Source organism: Battus philenor, unplaced genomic scaffold (genome assembly GCF_028537555.1).
Source record: "Battus philenor isolate CCGP_79_NKW_IND1 unplaced genomic scaffold, ilBatPhil1.0.hap1 SCAF_9, whole genome shotgun sequence".
In the NCBI taxonomy this organism is placed as follows: domain Eukaryota; kingdom Metazoa; phylum Arthropoda; class Insecta; order Lepidoptera; family Papilionidae; genus Battus; species Battus philenor.
In genome coordinates, this window is record NW_027181759.1 from 3525704 (window position 1) to 3545186 (window position 19483).

Genomic DNA, 19483 nt, shown 5'->3' on the forward strand with positions numbered 1-19483 from the left:
TCAAGGTCTTCAAAAAAGTAATTGATCGTAGATTCTAATCACTAGATAAAAATATTGTCCCCCTAGTTACTGGTTCTAAAGAACCAACTCTGAAACCTACTAATCTGAAGATTATTCTGGATGCGACAGTTATTCAAAACCAATCACGAATGTCTGCAGTTGAGTCAGCAGACGAGATAGCACGAACGTTATCGTGATTACATAGCACTTCGTTTCCGAGTATTCCAGGAAGTGGGATTTCCTCATCAGAAAATATAACGTGACACTTTATTAGAAATACATTATGATGATATCTCAAGTATTTCAAAATATTGTCGTAGATCGACAAAAACCGGCTAAATAGGCTTCACAGAGTCTGTAGTCTATATTTTTCGTTTCGACACAATTATGACATCATTTCAAGTAATATGATGTCATAATTGTGGGTATATGAACAGAGGATACATCCGTTGCCACAATTCAGTGCAAATATTTTATGTTTCGTTCTAAAATAATTCCACCAATTATTCTTCAATTTCAATTCATCTAAAAACTGTCTAGAGACAAAGAACTGACAGACGACAATAACATTTACTATAATATCGTGTAATTATTAAATTAAATGCCGATATGGTATGTATCATATATTTACTTATATAATATCCTATCTTGAGTCTATATTTGTAAGAACACATATTTTTTCAGTCGAAGGCACCATAACGCAGGTAGAGTGTTGTTTTTAAGACTACCGCCATCCAGGTTTGGATTTTACCATCTATTTCTTTCTATTTGGCTGTTTGACCATTATGACGGGGTTTGAACGTTGAATACTCTTAGCCTAGACGCTTACATCGACATTATGTCAGCATTTAATCTACCCACAGCAAGACAGGTCTCACCGAAAGATCGCTACGATGACCGGTCATGCGCTAATCACATGCAGTGACTTCCAGCTACTTTTACTATCTTCGTTAGGTGTCACTACGTGGTGGTGAAGCTCCGCCTACTGCCATTTTGAAGAGGTACAAGTCGCCATGATGACCGGTCCATCCAGCGATTTCTCTTGAATAAGTCGTCGGCCTACCAAATCAGAAGCCTACTCACACCGCGTCTGCCGGCACATGGTCTAGATACTTTACAGGAAATAAACGCTTATATCACCAGCTTCAGGCAGCTAAGGTCCATGGTGTAAGTGGGCGCAAATAGGGAACCTGGACTTTGGCTGTCACTCAAAAATCATTTGTCAATATTACATTATACAACGCATTTATACTCACCGTTGTATAAGATGCAATAAATTCCTATATTGTTTTGTGTAACCTCTTTTAATTTATACTTTTTTATTAAAACAAAAATTTAATGACTGCGCTTGTGTAGTTTTCTGTTTATTTTACAAACGCACGTTTTCTCAATTTGCCCTCTAAATTTTGAAAAACACAAATGGTTGACGACACAAAATTTTACACGGTTATATCTTAAAACATTTATAAACTTTACAGAATTAAAATAATAAGTATTTAAATTTGAAGTTTTAAAGTGCATTCTCGCACTGGTTTAGGAAACGTATTGTGTAACAAATGAATTCCCGCTCGTAAAGTAAACATGATACCTACGACAGTTATGCGATTGGTCGCGACAACGGATAGCACTGACACTGTCCATCTATTTATATTATAAAAAATATGTTACATATGAGTGAAGCTCTTCAAGTCTATTTTAAACTTTAGCCGATTATGGTTAAGATTCATAATTAATTTGCTTCTAAAATTTCTTAGGGATATTTTTTTGCAATAATCTGTGGAAAGTTCTAGAGTGGACATCTGGTGAATTGAAGATGATTCCCATGTTTAAAATTAGAACACAAATTTAAATTTAGTTTGAATTTACGTGTAAAATGTTCATGTGCGGTGAATTGCAAATAAATACACATTTCATTTATTTAATTTACATAATAATCGACATATTACATCAAAGGCATTGTGACCAATACTTGTTATGGAACGTGAACGGAAAATACCAAGATAAACTGAAATTAGAATTTAAAATCTGTTTATCCTTTGGAGTTGAAACACGGATTGTTACTTTTTATGAATTTAAACTTTTGTATACGTTGTTTAGACATAGCAAAAAATGTCAGATATTTTTAGCGACGCATGTCAAATCAAGTAATAAAAGAAGTTAAATTTGAAAAACTGTTTGATAAATATCGACGAATACACCGCACATCACTGGTCATCCTTTCAGCCTATAGACCGCCCACTGCAAAGCATAGTCTTTCCTCGAAGATGATGAGGAAAGAAGAGGGGATATATCATATTCGCCACACTTAGCAAGTGTTCGCAGTGTGATATTATGATTCGCAGAGGACGCTGTTGACCATCCTCTGGTAACTTTTTTGTGAGCAGTAGCAATCCTATATAATTAATGCACAAAGTATGATTTATACTTCTTCTTCAAGTATTAAGGTATGTCTACATTTTTTTATCAAAATTAAGAATAATACGCATGGGTCTCTGCTGTCCATCCTTTAGGAACTTCTTCTATTTAATTGAACAAAGTGTGGATTATACAAGATTGATGAAATATCGCCGGAATCGAACTCGCGACTTTCGCTAGTCTCAGCCTTTTTCAATATAAACGTAACACGGTGTGGACATGTTACGATTTGTGAAAAAAACCTTTAAAATATTTATTATTTAAATAATTACATACATACACAATAAAAACCACAATTTATGTAGGCACCGCCACTTGTCCAAAAATATGTCCACACGTACACACTACGTTTGCAAGTTGATGAGCTACATCATGTTTTGAGAATAACAACGAGTTCTTTATTTTTACCTTATTCATATTTTCAAGCGCCTTTGCGCCAACTTTGTTTTTTGCTAAAGAGCAATATCTTTAGACAAGACCATAGATAAGATACTAAGTAAAAAAAAATTATGTGTTAATCGTATACTTGAACGACGTTAAAAGCTGCGCGGCTTTTCGATCCGGTGAAGTAGAGTGAAGGCTGAAGTAGCAGTCTTCAAAGTTCTGGTGTGGAGGAGACGGATTGACATGCACAAAGTCGGACGGTGACCCAAAAGGCGTATTCCAACCGATCCTATTCCTAATCCAATCCCTATTGAAAATGATGCTATGTCAGGATTAGTTTACCATAGTTTGTACATATCCTACCCGCTTTTTATGTATATATATCGTCAACCCGCCTGCATTAAGGAAGACATACCTCGCATTGGGTGTCAATGAACCTTAACGACGATATATATATATATATTCGTTTGTGTATGTATGTATATTTGTAATGATTACACGCCTGTACCAGATTCTTATTATTAATAAGAGTATTCTTGAATAATTCGTTAGTTTTTATATTTACAGACCAGATTTTTGTAATGATAAAGGTTATCAATGTCTAACAACAATCGAGTCATTACAACATACTGGTTTGTAATTATGACTAAACTACTCTCAACTTTAGCAAAACGCTTTGACGAACAGCTGGAAAAAAACCAATATGCACCATGATGCTGTGCGATTCTGCGTACATAATTTGATTATTATACGACCTTACTACGACTTACCGGAAGAAGGCTCACTCCTTTACTTAATCCTGTGCTTAAACAATAACTTTTTTTTAAATATTTTTAAATATTTGTTATGAAGTTATATACCAATAATTTTGAAGTACATATCCCGATTTTACTGCAAACTGACGAGAAGATAACAAAATATATATATTCACGGTAGTGCAAGTCAGAATAGTATAAAACTGATGGTAATTTCCTGAGTAATTAGTAGCAAGTATATAATAGTAAATAATATATTTATCAGGCTGAAAAAAGATTGAATGCTTTTAACGTTTTTCTAAAGTAATCGTGGGAAGTGTCGTGGCAGTTTCGATTATATTCACGTGACGATATTCAGAAAAGAAGAAAAAAGTCTGGTGAAGGAGAGCAACTTATGGTAATAGTAGAAAATTTTTGTCTCCCAATCGATATTAGAATATAGAAAATAGGCTTAAAATAATTCACACAAAAATCACGTGCGAATCATGCCCTGCATTTATTGCAACAGATTAATAATATTTACGTTGATAGCCTAGTCCAAATACGTCAGATTTATTTTTAGGGTCAGCACGATGCGTTATCGCAGCATCCGTTCAATACAGCAGACGCACTCGGCGTGTGGGCGATAATAAACCTTAAGGAGGTAAATAAAATAAGTCAAGGTTTCTGAAATCTTTTTTTGGTGCTTTATTTTTAAGCGTAACATAAATATGCGTCTATTATTTATTATTGACGAATAATGATGTAAATTTTCTGTCGGTAGTCACAGTTCTTTAGCCATGTAATGTTTTAACGAAAAATACTATTTTCTGCAGTTAATAAAACAGGGTAAAATCTGAGTAATAATATTGCAGGAGGCTGCAGAGATGGAGAAAGAATATCGGAGCTCCTCATCCGTAACGAGCTGAACATTCTTGACATTAGCACGCTCTCCAATAATCTCCTAGATAACTCCTCGGTGGCGGGTTCTACGTGATAAGCCGTACTTATGTGCTAGCAGTGAGGTAATTCTTCTCTAGCTCTGTCCAAAGACTGAAGCACTATTCCACCGCTGTTGAAACTACGGTAGTAGTGTTTTAAAAAGGCTTCAAATAAGAGTTTGACATATCTCCATGTCCCCTCAACGGAATACAAAAATGCAGGGAGACCAAAAACCAGAGAGAAGACGCACCACATATCTGAAAACCCTCAAGTTCAAGAATACCAGAGCAGTGTTATGAATTGGAGCATCGAGTATCAAGATAGACTTAAAAATACCCAACCTCCAATAGAAGAACACACAATAAGCCAGAACAAGATACAAATAACAGTCCTTCGAAATACCTACAATTAATTTCTACTGTAACATTGCATTTCGAATTGAAGTAGCTAGGATATATATAGTATAAGTATTGACCTATATGTCTAAGTGTTGCCCACCATTTTATTTAATCGTGTAATACATACACCCATATTCCATGATATACAGTACTTTTTCTTATGACTTTAACAATTTAGAACACAAGGTTCGCGATTTTTAATTCCGCGAGTTATGTCTCAAGGTGCAGCGCGAACACAGCATGTGGGCTTTGTATTTAATTAGTATAGCGTAAGGAAGGGCATATTATTTAATATTAGTTAAACCAGATATTTTTATATAAAAGGTGTATTAATTTTATATAAAAATATACGGAAATAGTAGTTTGCCTAGCGGTTTATTGAATTTTAAACTTTTGCTTGTTAAAAAATCTACCCTTACATATAAAAATTAATTGCTTGTAGAATAAAATTGAGTTGTTATTGAAAATAATACCAATTTTCTTTTTGTCGATATACTATATTAAATGTGCACTTATCGGCCGTCTCCACAATCTCGATTTCCGGTCGGTTTCTACTGTTACTTTCCATTCAGTAGAGACATTTATTTTATTTATATAGACATATTTTTGCACATGTTCATGTTGCGAATGTGAATAATAAACTATTTTTATTAATACCAGGCGTTTTTGACATATTCAAGTTGTCTCCCGGAACCTTTTAATGGCTTGTCAAGTGACATCTAATTTCAAAATAGTATCATTTCAAACAACTTATCTTTAGTAGGGGTAGTTGGCAGTAAGTGACTGTGGTGGGTAGTGGGTAGTAAGTGACTACTTTGTTTAAGGTTGAAATAGCTAATTAAATTTTTAAGCTAATTTAAAGATCATTTCATTTGGATAAAGTGTAACATATATAAGCATATGTATAGAGCTATGAAATTTTCTTCATTATGTGTTTATTGACTCTTGCATAATACCTTTCAATAGAATAGGGGTCTGCAAATGGTTTCTTAATATTTTTATAGTACTATTAACTTGTTCGGAATAAACTTTAAAAATAATGTAGAAACTTATTGTAAAAGAGCACAATCATATTATGCAATAATTTATAGATGTTCTTTATGGTTGTAAATTATCAAATAAATATTAATTAGTTATTCTCCATGACAATGAATTTTTTTAAATTTGTCATTGTGAAAGACAAAAAAATTGTCAGCATTTAGCAAAAATGTCATAGTAAGGTACCTATAACCCCATTTAACTGTCGTAAAAATGAAAGCTTGCATTTAAAAAATGACTCTTTTAATCAATATCAATGGATGACAAACAAATTTGCCGAACATGATTACTATGATTTAGCAACTGGATTATGGGTACTATACTGAGCAGATACATAGATAAAAAACTTATATCTTCATCATTCACCAGATTAAATATATATGTCATGATTATTAACTAAAATTTATATTTTATTTCAAAACTATGTTCCCACACAAAATAATAGACTCTTTATATTACATGAACAGAAATCTAATGACTATAAGAGGCAATTATATGTCATCTCTGAATAGATTACAATGAGTAATCTTTTTGTCTTCATTAAAACTTAAGCCACAAATATTTAAACATCTTAACTTATACTGCTATATATGTTTGTCTCAAAAACTACTATTTCAAGGCCTCCAATGAGTACAATAAAAATAGTTAACCATACTTATATTTAGTTAAACCATAAATAAGTTGTTGTTTAAGCTAGCTCAAGTGATTCTAGGACTCCTTAACCTCGAGCAATAATGGATCCTGTAGGTGGTACCAAGTTCAATAGTGTCAACTGTGATGCAGATACAGACCACTATGCACAATAAAATAGCGGTCAGTGAATGAACAAGACAAATGTACCATCACTCAGTTCTTTTCTTAACAATGGTGAGGTTATAGAACCTTATAATGTAACATTTTAAATTTTAAATTTATAATTTTAAGCACCTATTATTTCTGTATTTATTTTAATTCGACCTTTATAAAAACAATGATATTAAAGCTAGCAGTGATTTCTGTGAACATTTAACAAAATTTTTGACAATGTTTACATGAAACAAATGAATGTTGATACTCATTTTGTGTTTGCGGAATTATGCAAGATGACTATGTAATAATGAAAGTAACAAGGTGAAGATACAACATATGTGAAGTAAAAGACAATTTACTGGATATCAAATTGACCTATTTACAAAGAACAGAATAGCTACTCAAGTATTCATATATAGGATCTGTTAATACAAGTATTTTAATTTATAACACAGGTAAACACAAAAATATTTTTTTTTTGTAAATCACCAGAATCCACGTTTAATAACTTAGTTCATTAAATTATACTTTTTACACTAAAGTTCATTATATAACAAAATATCTAAACCACAAATACATACTTAACCATAAAACACAAAAGTACAAAATATATACATGCTTTTTTGAATAACAAATAAGATTGTAATCAATAAAACCATTACAAAGTTATTTTTTTTAAGATCAGAAGCAGTGCTATCTAAATTTTAAAAAGGTACAAAAAATTATTACTCAAGCTGATTAATACTTTCACATAAAAATATTCAATAACAGAACACTTAAAGAAAATTTAATACTAAAAACAAACACATTATGCAAAAAATGAGTTGAAACTGTAACAACATAAAGCTGACATAACAATTATCTTTATAGCAACAGAGAAATGCTATTTTTTGTATGCCCTATAAATTCATTTAATATAATAAAGAACTATAATATTCAACTGCTTTAAAAAAATATTGAAAACCCAAGAAAAACAGGTAATACTCGAAAAATAATTCCTTGTGAGTAACAATACATTCTTGACATTACCAAATGACACTGGCCAAAACTCAAATATAATGATACCTGAACAAAATCGATTAAAGGGCTTAGTTATGTGTGTATGTGATTCAGTAATGGAAGGTAAAGTAAAAATTTTGGAAACATTCTCTTACACTAATTCTTTATCGCAAAAAATCATAGGTGTCAATGCAATATAACATGATGAGTTGTACCAAGTAACATTCTATACTCACGTAAAATTGATTATCCATTTCAAATTTCAACACCACCATCATCAATGAATCAACAATAGCTATATAATATTTAAATATATTCAGGTATAATAAATAAAGACTGTTTCGTTTTTAAGGAGTGGGCGTGAATTTTTAACAAATATTTTTGACACAATTGACAAAGCGGATTATTTACCTTAGCCGTAATTATAAACTACACATTAGCATGATATATTTACGATTTCATATTGAATACGGTCATGGAAATAAAAATGGTAACGGTAATATGTAACACGGACCGTTCACTCATGTTAACATATGGCCGTGCGACATGATAGTATTGATTATTTCAATTAAATGCATTGCCACTCGCTGCTGCGCTAGGACCTCTAAATACGACCTTGTATCGGTTAATTAAAGACAACGAAAGGTTGCCCCTCACACGTAGATAGTTTTAAATTGATTTTTTCGGTGTCATGACACTAGTACAGATTTATCTTAACAGTATATCACTATTTTTTACTTATACTTAAAATGGTTTTATTAATCATACTAATTCTTACCTTGCGTAACAAGGTACTTATCACGTTACTGCGCCAAAATCGATCCATTTTTTGAGACACACAAAATCACACACGATAACATATTCGTCAATTTGCACAAACAAAAAAAACCAACGTGACGAAAGGAAGCGCATCGTTCAAGCTTCAAATTTATACTGACAGCCATGCTGCCGATGAGTCCGTCTTTATTGTGCACTTGCGTGCTGATTGGGCGGACAATGCCGCATAAGAAATAATAATCACACGACTCCACCAATCAAATGTGAGTATTCAAAAACATTTGGAACTTAGCCAGAAATATCAAGCAACTCTCTTAAATGTTCGTACATATACTATATCAAACATATATTAAAAGTAAAAATTAAAAGTTAATTCATCACATTGATGATATATCAAATTTATAATGTAATATGAAATTTGTAAACATATAAGTAAATAAAACTTATTAACACGTATTACGAAAATTACATGGTATGGATGGACAGAAAACGTTCCAATTAAGTTTTTACCTAATTTTCTATTAGATTTAATAATATAATTTAAAGGAGGTCATTTCATTTTATTAACTGAGAATAAAATATTATTATTAATAAAAAAAGTTTTATAAATAAATTACAAATGTTTAGAATTGTCACTTAAATTTAAAACTTCCAAATTATTGTTAAATGTCAAAATGTAAAACAAGGTTAGCTGTCAATGTCATTGTGTTGTTTTTCTTAGAGGTTATCTGCGATTGAACTGTTTCAAATTTACATTTAATTTATAAAAAATAATAATGGGTAAACGGAAAAATAAAAACAGCGATAAGAAGAAGATTAGTCTGGTTTTTGATGAGAATAAAAGAAAGTAAGATCAAAACTAATCAATCGCGTTGAAGTAAAATATTACTATACTTAGCTTTTTTTTGTTTTAGAGAATTTTTATGCGGTTTTCGTAAACGTAAACTGGAACGAAAGAAGAAAGCAAAAGAACAAATGGAACGTATGTTAAAAGAAGAAAAAAAACGTATTAAACAGGAGGTAAAGACTACTATCAGTATGTGTACTTTGCTTATAGCATTAAACAAACTTGTTTTTGTTATGTTAAGTCATACATATAAATTTTTCATTGTAATGTTTCTTTCTTTTCTGAAGATCAATATTTCAATATAACATAAAGACATAGTTTAACATGGGTAGATATAGACAATATTTTTGTAATTTTTATGTATGCTATGAGAATTGCTGTTAGTGCATATGACATAAGCATTGATGTGTGTAAAATGTAAGGCAATATAAAACACTTAAAATACTATTTACCGTGCTTATATTTAAACATATTTATGTATTATATGTGTATACATTTGTCCACCTATGTTCTTTAAGTGTACAAGGCTGGAAAAACTTATGTTCAGATTTAAATTTATAGAGTTATTATTCTGTATAACAAGAATATTACAATAAAGTTATTATTTGCTTATGTATTTTTTACAGAATAAAGAATCCTATAAAAGACTGGTGGTGTCCCACCGGCCTATTCCTGATATTGAACAACTATTACAAGAAGAATATGAAGATGAGGATGTTAATGTAAAAATAGTTGAACTTTCTTCAGATACTCTCCAGAAAAAAGACATAGTTATAGGTGAAAACAGGCCAAAACAAAATGTAGATGTAACTATCAAAAAAAAGGAACAGAAAGTGGATCTACCTCCAAAACTTCCTGGAATGGGATCTGATGAGGAAGAAAATAGCAATGAATCTGAGGCAGAGAATCTTAATAATGATACAAATGATACTAATGTAAAAACTAAGAAGGAGCTCAAACAAATGCTTAAAAAACAAGCTACTAAAAAGATACAAAAGAGTAAAGTGTTTCAAATGAAGAGTAAGTTGGATAGGATTCAAAATAAGAAAAAGTCACTTAAAAAGAAGGGTCACATCATCAAAGCGAAATCGGATATGAAGAAAAATAAATCAAAGAAAAAAGTTCACAAGAAAAAATAAGCCAAATATAATTGTTACAAAATGCACTTTAATAGTTTAATTTCTAAAGTAAACAAAAACAAATTAGCATAAACTCAATTGGATACATCAAAGAACTTATACCACAATAAAATTATATAATCATACAAAATTATATGAAGTTAGTTTAAAAATTATTACCAAATGAATTATAAGAATTTTTTATCTAATGCTAAAATCCTGTTCACTTATATTATCCTAATGAGATAAATGCCTTGAACATTTACATGATTTTATAACAACAATAATACACATTAATTCAAAATTGTTATTTATAGTAAAGTAAAAAAATTGCTTTAGATCAGTTAAATGACATATTTTTATAAGCATTTTATGCATTTTATTCACTCATATCTAAAACACCTATTTAATGAAAAAAATCAGGTTAGATAACACATTAATTGCTTCAAGATTTCTTTCTCTTATGTCTCAAGTTCATTTTGGATTCCTTATGGATCATGGTTTCTTCATTAACTTTTTTATTTCTTGGTGATTTTCTTTTCATCTGCTCTTTTTGTGTTGAAATCTCATCACAGCTCTTTTTGTCCTGAACTTGACTTTCATTACATTGAACAGTTATTTCTTTGACTTCTGAGATATTTTCTGTCAAATTGTTAATGTTGGCTTTTTCTGGAGACTGTAATGGCTCCTCTTTAATTTTAATTTTCAAGTTATCATTCATTTCCTCTACCGTTTTCTTTATTGGTGATTTTTTGTTTGGAGATCTTTTTAATTTTCCAGATGATGGACAAATACCATTATTTAAACATTTCTCACAAGAAGGTCCAACAGGCAAGCAAATTGTTTGACCAAATCCTACCATAAGATGATTGACTTCACTCCACAAATCAAAAGGAAGCCAAGATTCCAGAGCTTTTCGAGTATCTTCTGGAGTGTTTGTTGTTTTTTTGACCCATCCAATTCTGTTGCTGATTCGGTGAACATGGGTATCAACACCTAAAAGTATTTATTACATGAGTAAATAAGTAATGCATATCTTTAAAAAGGTTCTATGCAATGAAATTTTACTCTGAAAATTCTATGAATATCATGCAGAAATACATTTTTGAGTTCATACTATTTCATAATATAAATAAAATACAAACCAATTCCCGTAACTTTATCCCAGGCTACTTTCATACAAATATGTGCCATTTTAGGTCCAACACCAGTGAGTTTACAAAGTTTTTCTACCGAGTCAGGTATATCACCATCATATTGTTCCTTTAAAGTTTGTGTAGTTTTCTTAATATATTTAACTTTTGTCTGTCAAAGATTCCAGCAAGACAAATGATTATGGCAATATATTATAACAAAATAGTCTATATTATATTAATGTAATATATATACAAAACTGAAGACTCATTAGTATGGGATATTAGAAAACATTTCACTCAGAAATTATGGAAATACAAGTTACAATTGTTACAACAAGTAACAATTAATTAATTAAGAAATAGACATTTTGTACCTATTATCATTTATCTGTAGTGGCAGTGGGTAAGGCACATCCCTCTTGCAAGAACAGCTGCTAGGCAGTGGCGTAGCTAGAATATTTGGGGCCCCTGGCAAAATTATGGTCAGGTGCCCCCCCCCCCCCATTTTTATACTGAGTTTAAAAAATTTTAGATTTCAGAAACCAATGGCCTTATCTTTTCACGCACATAAGACCATATGGTGTTCTCTTGGGGTGTTTTTTTAAAACTTCATATGGTGTTTTCTTCAAATGAATCTTTTTTTCTGAAAACGCCATATGGTGCTATCTTGAAGGTCAAAATTTACAAACAAATATAAGGTGCTATCTCGAAGGAAAAACTTTTAACAAACACATATTTAGTTATCTTAAAGAATTAAAAAAACGGGCGTGACGCGAAATAATTATCTTGTAAAAAGAAATTAGCCGAAATTTTAAAAATAACATACACCGATCAGGATGCATTTGAACCTGATGACCAACTCCGACTAGTAAATGTTTCTGTAAAATATTGTGAATGCGGCTGACCCACGCATATTGAAAAGAAAAGATTCGCCACGCTATTGACGGACGAATGAGGTGTTCACAGAAAACATGTAGAAAAAGACTTCTCTATTTTATAACACAATTTCGAAAATTAACATACGGCGATTTCGGCCACTATGCGCATTTTATATATAAATTGTTTAGGCATGAAAATGAAGTATATTTCGGATGAAACAGATGTTAGCAGGTCTGCGATTTATGATATAATTCATGGCTTCTCAAATTATTTAACTCGCGATACCCTTTCGGTTTATAAGTTATTCGCGACCCCATTCAATAAAAGATTCCTTAGCGACCCCCCCCCCCCAAAAATAAAAAAGGAAAAAGTCTTATAGAAATTCTTATTTTCGAAATCTCGCGACCCCCTAAAATTTTCAGGAGACACGCTAGAGGGTCCGAAACTCAGTTTTAGAAGCCTTGGTATAATCTATATATTCTTTAATTAATTCGATTATGGTTTTTTTAATACTTATTTCTATAAATTTGGGCCGTTTGATACGATTGTGGAGGTGGACCAACCCCTACATGCAAAAAATAAATGAACATAAACGAATTTTACAAAACGAGAAAATATGGATAATTTGGGCAATTTGCATATACACTGAGAATAGTGCTCTGAAAGTAACACATAGACATCGTACTGTAGATTGTGTATATTTTGTTAAAGTACATGTTAATTCGGTATCCAAATAGTGACTTATTATTAGAGGTGATACAACCAATTAAGTTCAAACGTTTACGTCGCGAAATAGTCACCACAATCTACACTTTGTTGACCCTAACGATTTAATAATTCATACACAAAATATCGAATGTTTATAGAAATTTTCATGACTTTTTGTGTTAAAACAAATGATTTAGGTCTATTGATATAGCTGCAAACCGTTTCGTTTTCAATAAAAATGTGCGGCTAGTTTCCTATTTTAATAAATTATTTCATTAAATTCTTGATTTTTAATTTTGGGGCCACAAAAGATACCAACTCCCAAAAAAAATTAAATAATAAAAATCTCTGACTAACGAACCAAACCAGTTTCGGCATATATTAAATTTGTAAATGTTCTTAGGGCCCCACTAATCTGTTGAATATGTCATTTTTGGAAAAAAAGGCCCCACTGGAGATCTGAACTCTGACATCGCTAGTTAAAATCGTGGTGTTCATTCTTCTTTTAACATTTTTTTGTTCATCAAAAAAAATATTTACAATTTGGGTGCCCGCCTTGCCCGTGGTGCCCTAGGGCGACCGCCCCTCTTGCCACCCCCTAGCTACGCCACTGCTGCTAGGCACAAAAACTTCCAAAAGGTGACCACAAACGAGTAGACTTAGTTTGAGTAGGCCCCTACTAGGATGACCGGCGACAGTGAAGGTCACAGAAAGTCGATGAATGCAAGCAGCACAAGACTAGTCTTTGGGTTGATATTTAGACAAAGCCAATGCCTTATAGTGGGCATCTTTTATGGGACATGATGATAATAATTATCTACCTATATTTGCAGTTTGTCACTTTGCTTTCATAAACAACCATCATAATATGTTTCACTTGTCTCATCACATCATGGAATTTCCAGTAAAAGTCATTTTTCATTACGACATTTTAGAAATTATTTATAACTAGATAAATATGTATATAACAGTGTCATATAAGCAAAAAAGCTTAAAGATTTAAAGCTTTTACACCTATTTCCAATCACCCTGTACAGATCACTTTAAACTATGAATGTGATAAGCCAATTACTTTTGGCAATAGAACAGAGGCAGTGGGCTGCAGAGACATAATAGTTTTGGCAATCTTTATACCATAAATATTATACAATATAAGTAAGGTGTATCAGCGCTTGAAAAAAAAGATTTGAAAGAAACATACTTTCCAAAAGCCAACAGGATATATCAATTGACCCAACTCCTCATCACTCATTGCAAGTATGTTATCTACAGTAAGGCCTCTTTCTTTTAGTCGCTCCATTGCTGCAAAAGTCACCTGATCCTTCGTTTGACTTGATAGCATTAGAGAAATCAATGTTTGATACCGTATTACCTAGAAGTTGCAAAGTTTTTAGACATATATTAGTATGTTTTTAACAAAATTCTCTACTAAATGGCTTTTAATTAAATCATTCATAGAAATTTCTGAATTCTCTTTTTTTCTACTTTACACATTCGGTGCTAAAATTACAAGTAGTATGGTGATTCAGTTGTTAGGATGCCCATCTAGATAGCCCATAAAAATAGGTGTCTTATGTTTTACATTTCAGCTTCATATGTTTTGTAGGAAGATATTCAAATATAGTTCATCATATTATAGGCAATAAATATTAATAATGATTGCATGAATGCTCATCTGGAACCTATATATTTTTTATATATATAAATAAACAAGAGAAATATCTTATATATGAAACTATTTTACGAAATTCCACCTGCATGAAGGGTTGAGAGGGTGTTCATTATATTTGCTTAGTGGGCATAGGGTAGCTAGTATATAAAAATATATATAATATTTAACTTATTTTTGTAAGTTATTACTTTAGGTGGTGCATTTTCATCCATGGTCATATGACAGCCCATTGAGTCCACTGGTGCATCATTGTTTGAACGCATTGCTCGAAGATTCTCTAAAAACTCCTTCCAATGTGGAGGTTCCCATAAACCTTCAGGTTCCTGCGATGTTTCATAGTTTGTATAACGACTATATTGATATTTATGAAAAAAAATGTGCGCATTTAAATACATGCACAGTTAAAAAATATTTATATATAAGGATTTTTATAGTCAAACTAAACATAAAAATATGGAACCATAGGATAGATTTTAGATAAAATAGATACTGGCTATGTAGAAAAATGTCTTCAAAATGATCTAAAAGTTTATGAAACAATTTTTGAAAAACGTAAAGTAAATAAGAGATGAAACGAAAAAAAAATTACTATGAGACCGTAATTTTCAAAAATTTGTAATAGGTATCATCATACTAGCTTCTATTACTTATTTAATGTAACGTTTAGATATTTGTTTATTAATATTGATTAGATATGTATTGTTTAGATATAATTACCATTTTAATAAGAGGTTTTTCTTCAGTTTCATACTCAATTTTTATAATTGGCTTCTTTTGATATTTAAATTTATTAAAATCTAATTTTGCGTTTTCTTCTTGATCCTGTACTTTGGCTTCCACTTTTATATTTTCAATTACAACATTTTGTTCATTCTCTAGAATCGTTTTAGTGTTAGGTTTTACTTTCCCGCGCGACATTTTGTAACTTACACAATTAATAACCTTTCGCATAAAAGAAAATTTGTAGTTGTAATTTTATTTAAAGAAATATAAACTATTTAGCAATATAACATTGCGCACTTATACTATACATGTAAACATTTTCTAAACAAACACACTGAGAACAAAATGTTTAAGTTCGTTATTACTGTTTTTATAGCTTGTTTAAGGTAAAGGCATAATAGTTAAACAGCTTAAGTTCTAGAGTAATAATAAAATTATTGATAATAAAAATGTAAAATCATAAAACAGTTTCTTTTCTGTAATTATTGTAAATTATTAACTTCATTTTAAATCTTTATTTATCTCTTAACTAAGTGTATATTTTTTACTTTGAATTATAATTATTGTAACCGACATCTACTTATGTCATCTAACAAAGCAGACTGTTGTTAATAAATATGCAATAGTATTAAAAATCATTTATTAATAATGGGACAAAAACTCCTTTTTTGTATTTAAAGTTTGAATTAGTTGTAATTATATTTTATTTTAAGCTCATATTCTTATATGGTCTATATCACATGTTATCATAGTGAAGTTGTCAAAATTTTATTGAACGTCTTTAATTAAAGACTGAAAGCTGCATTTTCATCAATTTCTTGTAAAAAAAACACGTAAAAACTCACTTAAGGTTACATTTATTTTTAATTAGCTAACACGATGACTGAGCTACTTCTTGATCCTAACATACGAGTTTGGGTTTTTCTACCTATCGTGATCATCACTTTCCTAGTAGGAATTGTAAGGCATTATGTTTCGATTATTTTATCGTCGCAGAAAAAAATCGAACTATTGCAAGTTCAAGACAGGTAAGAAAATATATTCCTATTATGAAAATATAGGTCTCTATTAAGTTCACACCATTTTCGAATCTCACATAGTAAAGCAGATAGATAGATAATATTAGTAGTAAAACAAGAGAAAAGCTTTTTCTTAATTGATGCTATGCAAAATTTTTTACAAATATTCTATACCAAATAACGTTTTCAGTCAGGTGATGATACGAGCCCGTTTGCTGCGCGAGAATGGCAAATACCTGCCTAGACAATCTTTCGCGATGCGTCGCTACTGGTTTAACAACGAGGAGACTGGTTATTTCAAAGTTCAAAAGCGAGCAGCTACTTCACAGGTATATTCCCTAGTACTATGAAGCAGTTTTATATATTGTAAATATCGCAAGTTACTAGCAACTCTAACCACAGCCTACTTTCAATTAAGACCTTACTACCTAATCTTTAGAATATAAAAGTTACTAAGAATGTGAATTATCATTAAAAACTATTTACATAATAATAATGTAGAACACTAAGCATGTACAATGTCTTCCCTACTGGTGGCTTCCATTATTTATAGCCCGAGATGATGTACAGAAATATATATACAAGTAAGTAAACATATATGCACACACTACACAATCAGTGAGTGAGTATTGTAGCCTGTTTGCACAGACACTACAGTATTTTTTCCCCAAATAATGATAACCCTCCTGTTGGTATATGTATATAGACTGTATATAACAGATTATATACATGAAAATGATGCTGGTAATTCAATTATAATTTTACAAAATTTGGTAACAGTAAATTAATATCTAACAGTAGTCTGACAAAATAAATGCACAATTGCACAGTGACACAAATTGTCAATATATAAAGTATAAAAAATATAAAAAGGTTTTAAATGATCCAGTCAGTCACCAATATCTCCATTTTATTATGTAAGATGAAATCAAAATAACCCACAAATTTTATAATTGATTGAAAGATTGCTGCACATAAATTTGGTTTATTAAACTTAAATGAAACAGATTTTTAAAATAACAACACAGAACAAATTTTTAATTTTTGAAAGGTGACCATTCTGTTAATAAAGAATTATTATCTTCGGTAACCCCATTGGTGGATCTTGAGACACACAATGATTTCCCGGAGGTGCAGAGAGTATCAGTGTGACAGTGATAATGATAAACTTTTTTAAGAAATGTTCTGTTTACAGAACCCCATGACTGACCCCGGTATGATGACTGATATGCTGAAAGGAAATGTCACTAATGTACTTCCAATGATTGTCATTGGAGGCTGGATTAACTGGATGTTCAGTGGATTTCTAACAAGTCAGTATTATATTTATAATAGGAAGAATCACTTTAAATTTTTATCACATTTTTTTAATTCCTTGACTTAAAAAGGCGGGGCTCTCACCTGGTATTTTATTACTCTTACTATAATATTGCTATCTATGGAGAATAGAATGACGAATTGGTCTACAATCTGCAACATAAAAATGTTGCTTTTGTTGCTGTATTTTAACAAGAATAATATGATAAAATCCTATTTTCTATTCATCTGAAAACAGACAAATCATGTTACTTTACATTTGAAAATTATTTTTCTATTTATGATATAAATATTGTGTATTTATATCTGAAAAATGTCTTTTACTAATTTTTTTTTTTAATTCCCAAGGTGGCTTTTCAACACTGAAGCATTTCATTTATGTGCTTATTATTATTATTTCCCTTACAACAGTGCAAATACATTACCAATTGACAACCAAATTAGAAATGCATAGTTAGTTATTCCTTAGGATATTCTCTTCCAGTATACATAGCTCATTAAACATACTTGCTATTTAAGCAATTTATAATTGCAAGTATCATATAGTAAGTTCACATCTACAAACATGATATTATGGACCTCAAGTTATTATGAAATCTTTTATATATTTACAGCAAAGGTACCATTTCCCTTGACTCTACGATTTAAGCCAATGCTTCAGCGTGGTGTTGAACTGGCATACCTGGACGCGTCATGGGTGTCATCTGCTTCGTGGTACTTCCTTAACGTCTTTGGTCTACGCACTATCTATGCACTTGTACTTGGAGAAAATAACGGTATGTACAAGAATGAAAAGAAAAAGTTTTAATTTATGACAAGGGGCAGAGTTGAAATGGGATGGGCAGGCCATAGCATGCAGGACAGATGATTACTGGGGCCTTAAGATTCTGCAGTGAATACCAAGGACCTGCAAACCCAACATAGAACCTACTAGGATGTATAACCATGTTATGGTCATTGGAAAATGCTAGTCACTGTCTTACTGGAAATCTCTGGCCAGTTGTAAACATCCTTCAGTTGAAATATTGAATTTGGAGCTCATGCCTAATCTTAAAAAGGAACATTTACACTATATATCATGGTAGAAATGACACATTTGATTTTTTGCTTTTAGAATATGCAGCTTTTCTTTATATGTTCTGCCCTACATACAGCTTGCACAAACTGAAGGATGATTTTGTAATACAATTTAATGCTACCTGGTAACCGCTCACCAGGTGCATCAACATAGTCAAGGTCTCATTGTCACTTTTTATGATTTTTAGCTGCTGATCAGTCAAAAATAATGCAAGAGCAAATGTCGGGTGCTGCTATGGCAATGCCTCCAGATCCAAAAGCCGCTTTCAAGGCTGAATGGGAAGCACTGGAGATCACTGAACATCGTTGGGCCCTTGCCAATGTGGAATCTGAATTATTAGCTGCAGATAGTAGTATCTTGTAAACAAAAGCTTGTCAGGTACACACAGTAGGAAGGTAATAATTTTATGTCTGTTGAATGGTTCTATTACCAAGGCTGCAACAGACAGGTTAATCTTAGTTAAATTTGGGTAATAAAGTTAATTTATATTCAAAACAGTTCTTTCATTTT

At 31.3% G+C, this 19483-nt stretch overlaps 4 protein-coding genes across 5 annotated transcripts in view; 2 read left to right on the plus strand and 2 right to left on the minus strand.

Annotated features, from left to right (window-relative positions):
* Hel89B (histone acetyltransferase 1) overlaps positions 1-8665 on the minus strand; it is a 51699-nt gene extending 43034 nt beyond the window's left edge. The window contains exon 1 of the mRNA XM_068775616.1: positions 8478-8665. The gene's annotated coding sequence lies outside the window, so the exon portion shown is untranslated. The remainder of the gene's footprint in view (positions 1-8477) is intronic.
* Positions 8666-9204: 539 nt separating this feature from the next.
* vito (nucleolar protein viriato) lies at positions 9205-10553 on the plus strand. Its single transcript, XM_068775623.1, has 3 exons — positions 9205-9323; positions 9391-9496; positions 9950-10553. The coding sequence occupies exons 1-3, from the start codon at positions 9253-9255 to the stop codon at positions 10460-10462; spliced, it is 690 nt and encodes a 229-aa protein (XP_068631724.1). The 5' UTR covers positions 9205-9252; the 3' UTR covers positions 10463-10553.
* A 71-nt stretch (positions 10554-10624) lies between these two features.
* On the minus strand, positions 10625-15869 carry Nthl1 (Nth-like DNA glycosylase 1). 2 transcript variants are annotated; one of them, XM_068775620.1, is made up of 5 exons: positions 15554-15869; positions 15025-15159; positions 14366-14536; positions 11587-11746; positions 10626-11437 (listed from the first exon to the last, which is right to left on the minus strand). In XM_068775620.1, the coding sequence occupies exons 1-5, from the start codon at positions 15785-15787 to the stop codon at positions 10887-10889; spliced, it is 1251 nt and encodes a 416-aa protein (XP_068631721.1). In that variant the 5' UTR covers positions 15788-15869; the 3' UTR covers positions 10626-10886. The 2 variants fall into 2 exon arrangements, with proteins under 2 accessions (XP_068631723.1, XP_068631721.1); XM_068775622.1 differs by lacking the exon at positions 15025-15159 and having other exon boundaries at positions 10625-11437.
* A 447-nt stretch (positions 15870-16316) lies between these two features.
* On the plus strand, positions 16317-19466 carry EMC3 (ER membrane protein complex subunit 3). Its single transcript, XM_068775789.1, has 5 exons — positions 16317-16587; positions 16769-16907; positions 17774-17891; positions 18510-18671; positions 19161-19466. The coding sequence occupies exons 1-5, from the start codon at positions 16439-16441 to the stop codon at positions 19334-19336; spliced, it is 744 nt and encodes a 247-aa protein (XP_068631890.1). The 5' UTR covers positions 16317-16438; the 3' UTR covers positions 19337-19466.
* Positions 19467-19483: the final 17 nt, after the last annotated feature.

Coding starts and splice junctions, on each gene's coding strand:
- vito (XM_068775623.1), top strand. CDS start 9,253: ATGGGTAAACGGAAAAATAAAAACAGCGATAAGAAGAAGATTAGTCTG. Junction 9,324..9,390: donor TTTGATGAGAATAAAAGAAA/GTAAGATCAAAA, acceptor TTTTTGTTTTAG/AGAATTTTTATGCGGTTTTC. Junction 9,497..9,949: donor AAAAACGTATTAAACAGGAG/GTAAAGACTACT, acceptor TATTTTTTACAG/AATAAAGAATCCTATAAAAG.
- Nthl1 (XM_068775620.1), bottom strand. CDS start 15,787: ATGCGAAAGGTTATTAATTGTGTAAGTTACAAAATGTCGCGCGGGAAA. Junction 15,160..15,553: donor AAAAACCTCTTATTAAAATG/GTAATTATATCT, acceptor GAAACATCGCAG/GAACCTGAAGGTTTATGGGA. Junction 14,537..15,024: donor ATGAAAATGCACCACCTAAA/GTAATAACTTAC, acceptor TGCAACTTCTAG/GTAATACGGTATCAAACATT.
- EMC3 (XM_068775789.1), top strand. CDS start 16,439: ATGACTGAGCTACTTCTTGATCCTAACATACGAGTTTGGGTTTTTCTA. Junction 16,908..17,773: donor AGCGAGCAGCTACTTCACAG/GTATATTCCCTA, acceptor TTCTGTTTACAG/AACCCCATGACTGACCCCGG. Junction 18,672..19,160: donor TGTACTTGGAGAAAATAACG/GTATGTACAAGA, acceptor TATGATTTTTAG/CTGCTGATCAGTCAAAAATA.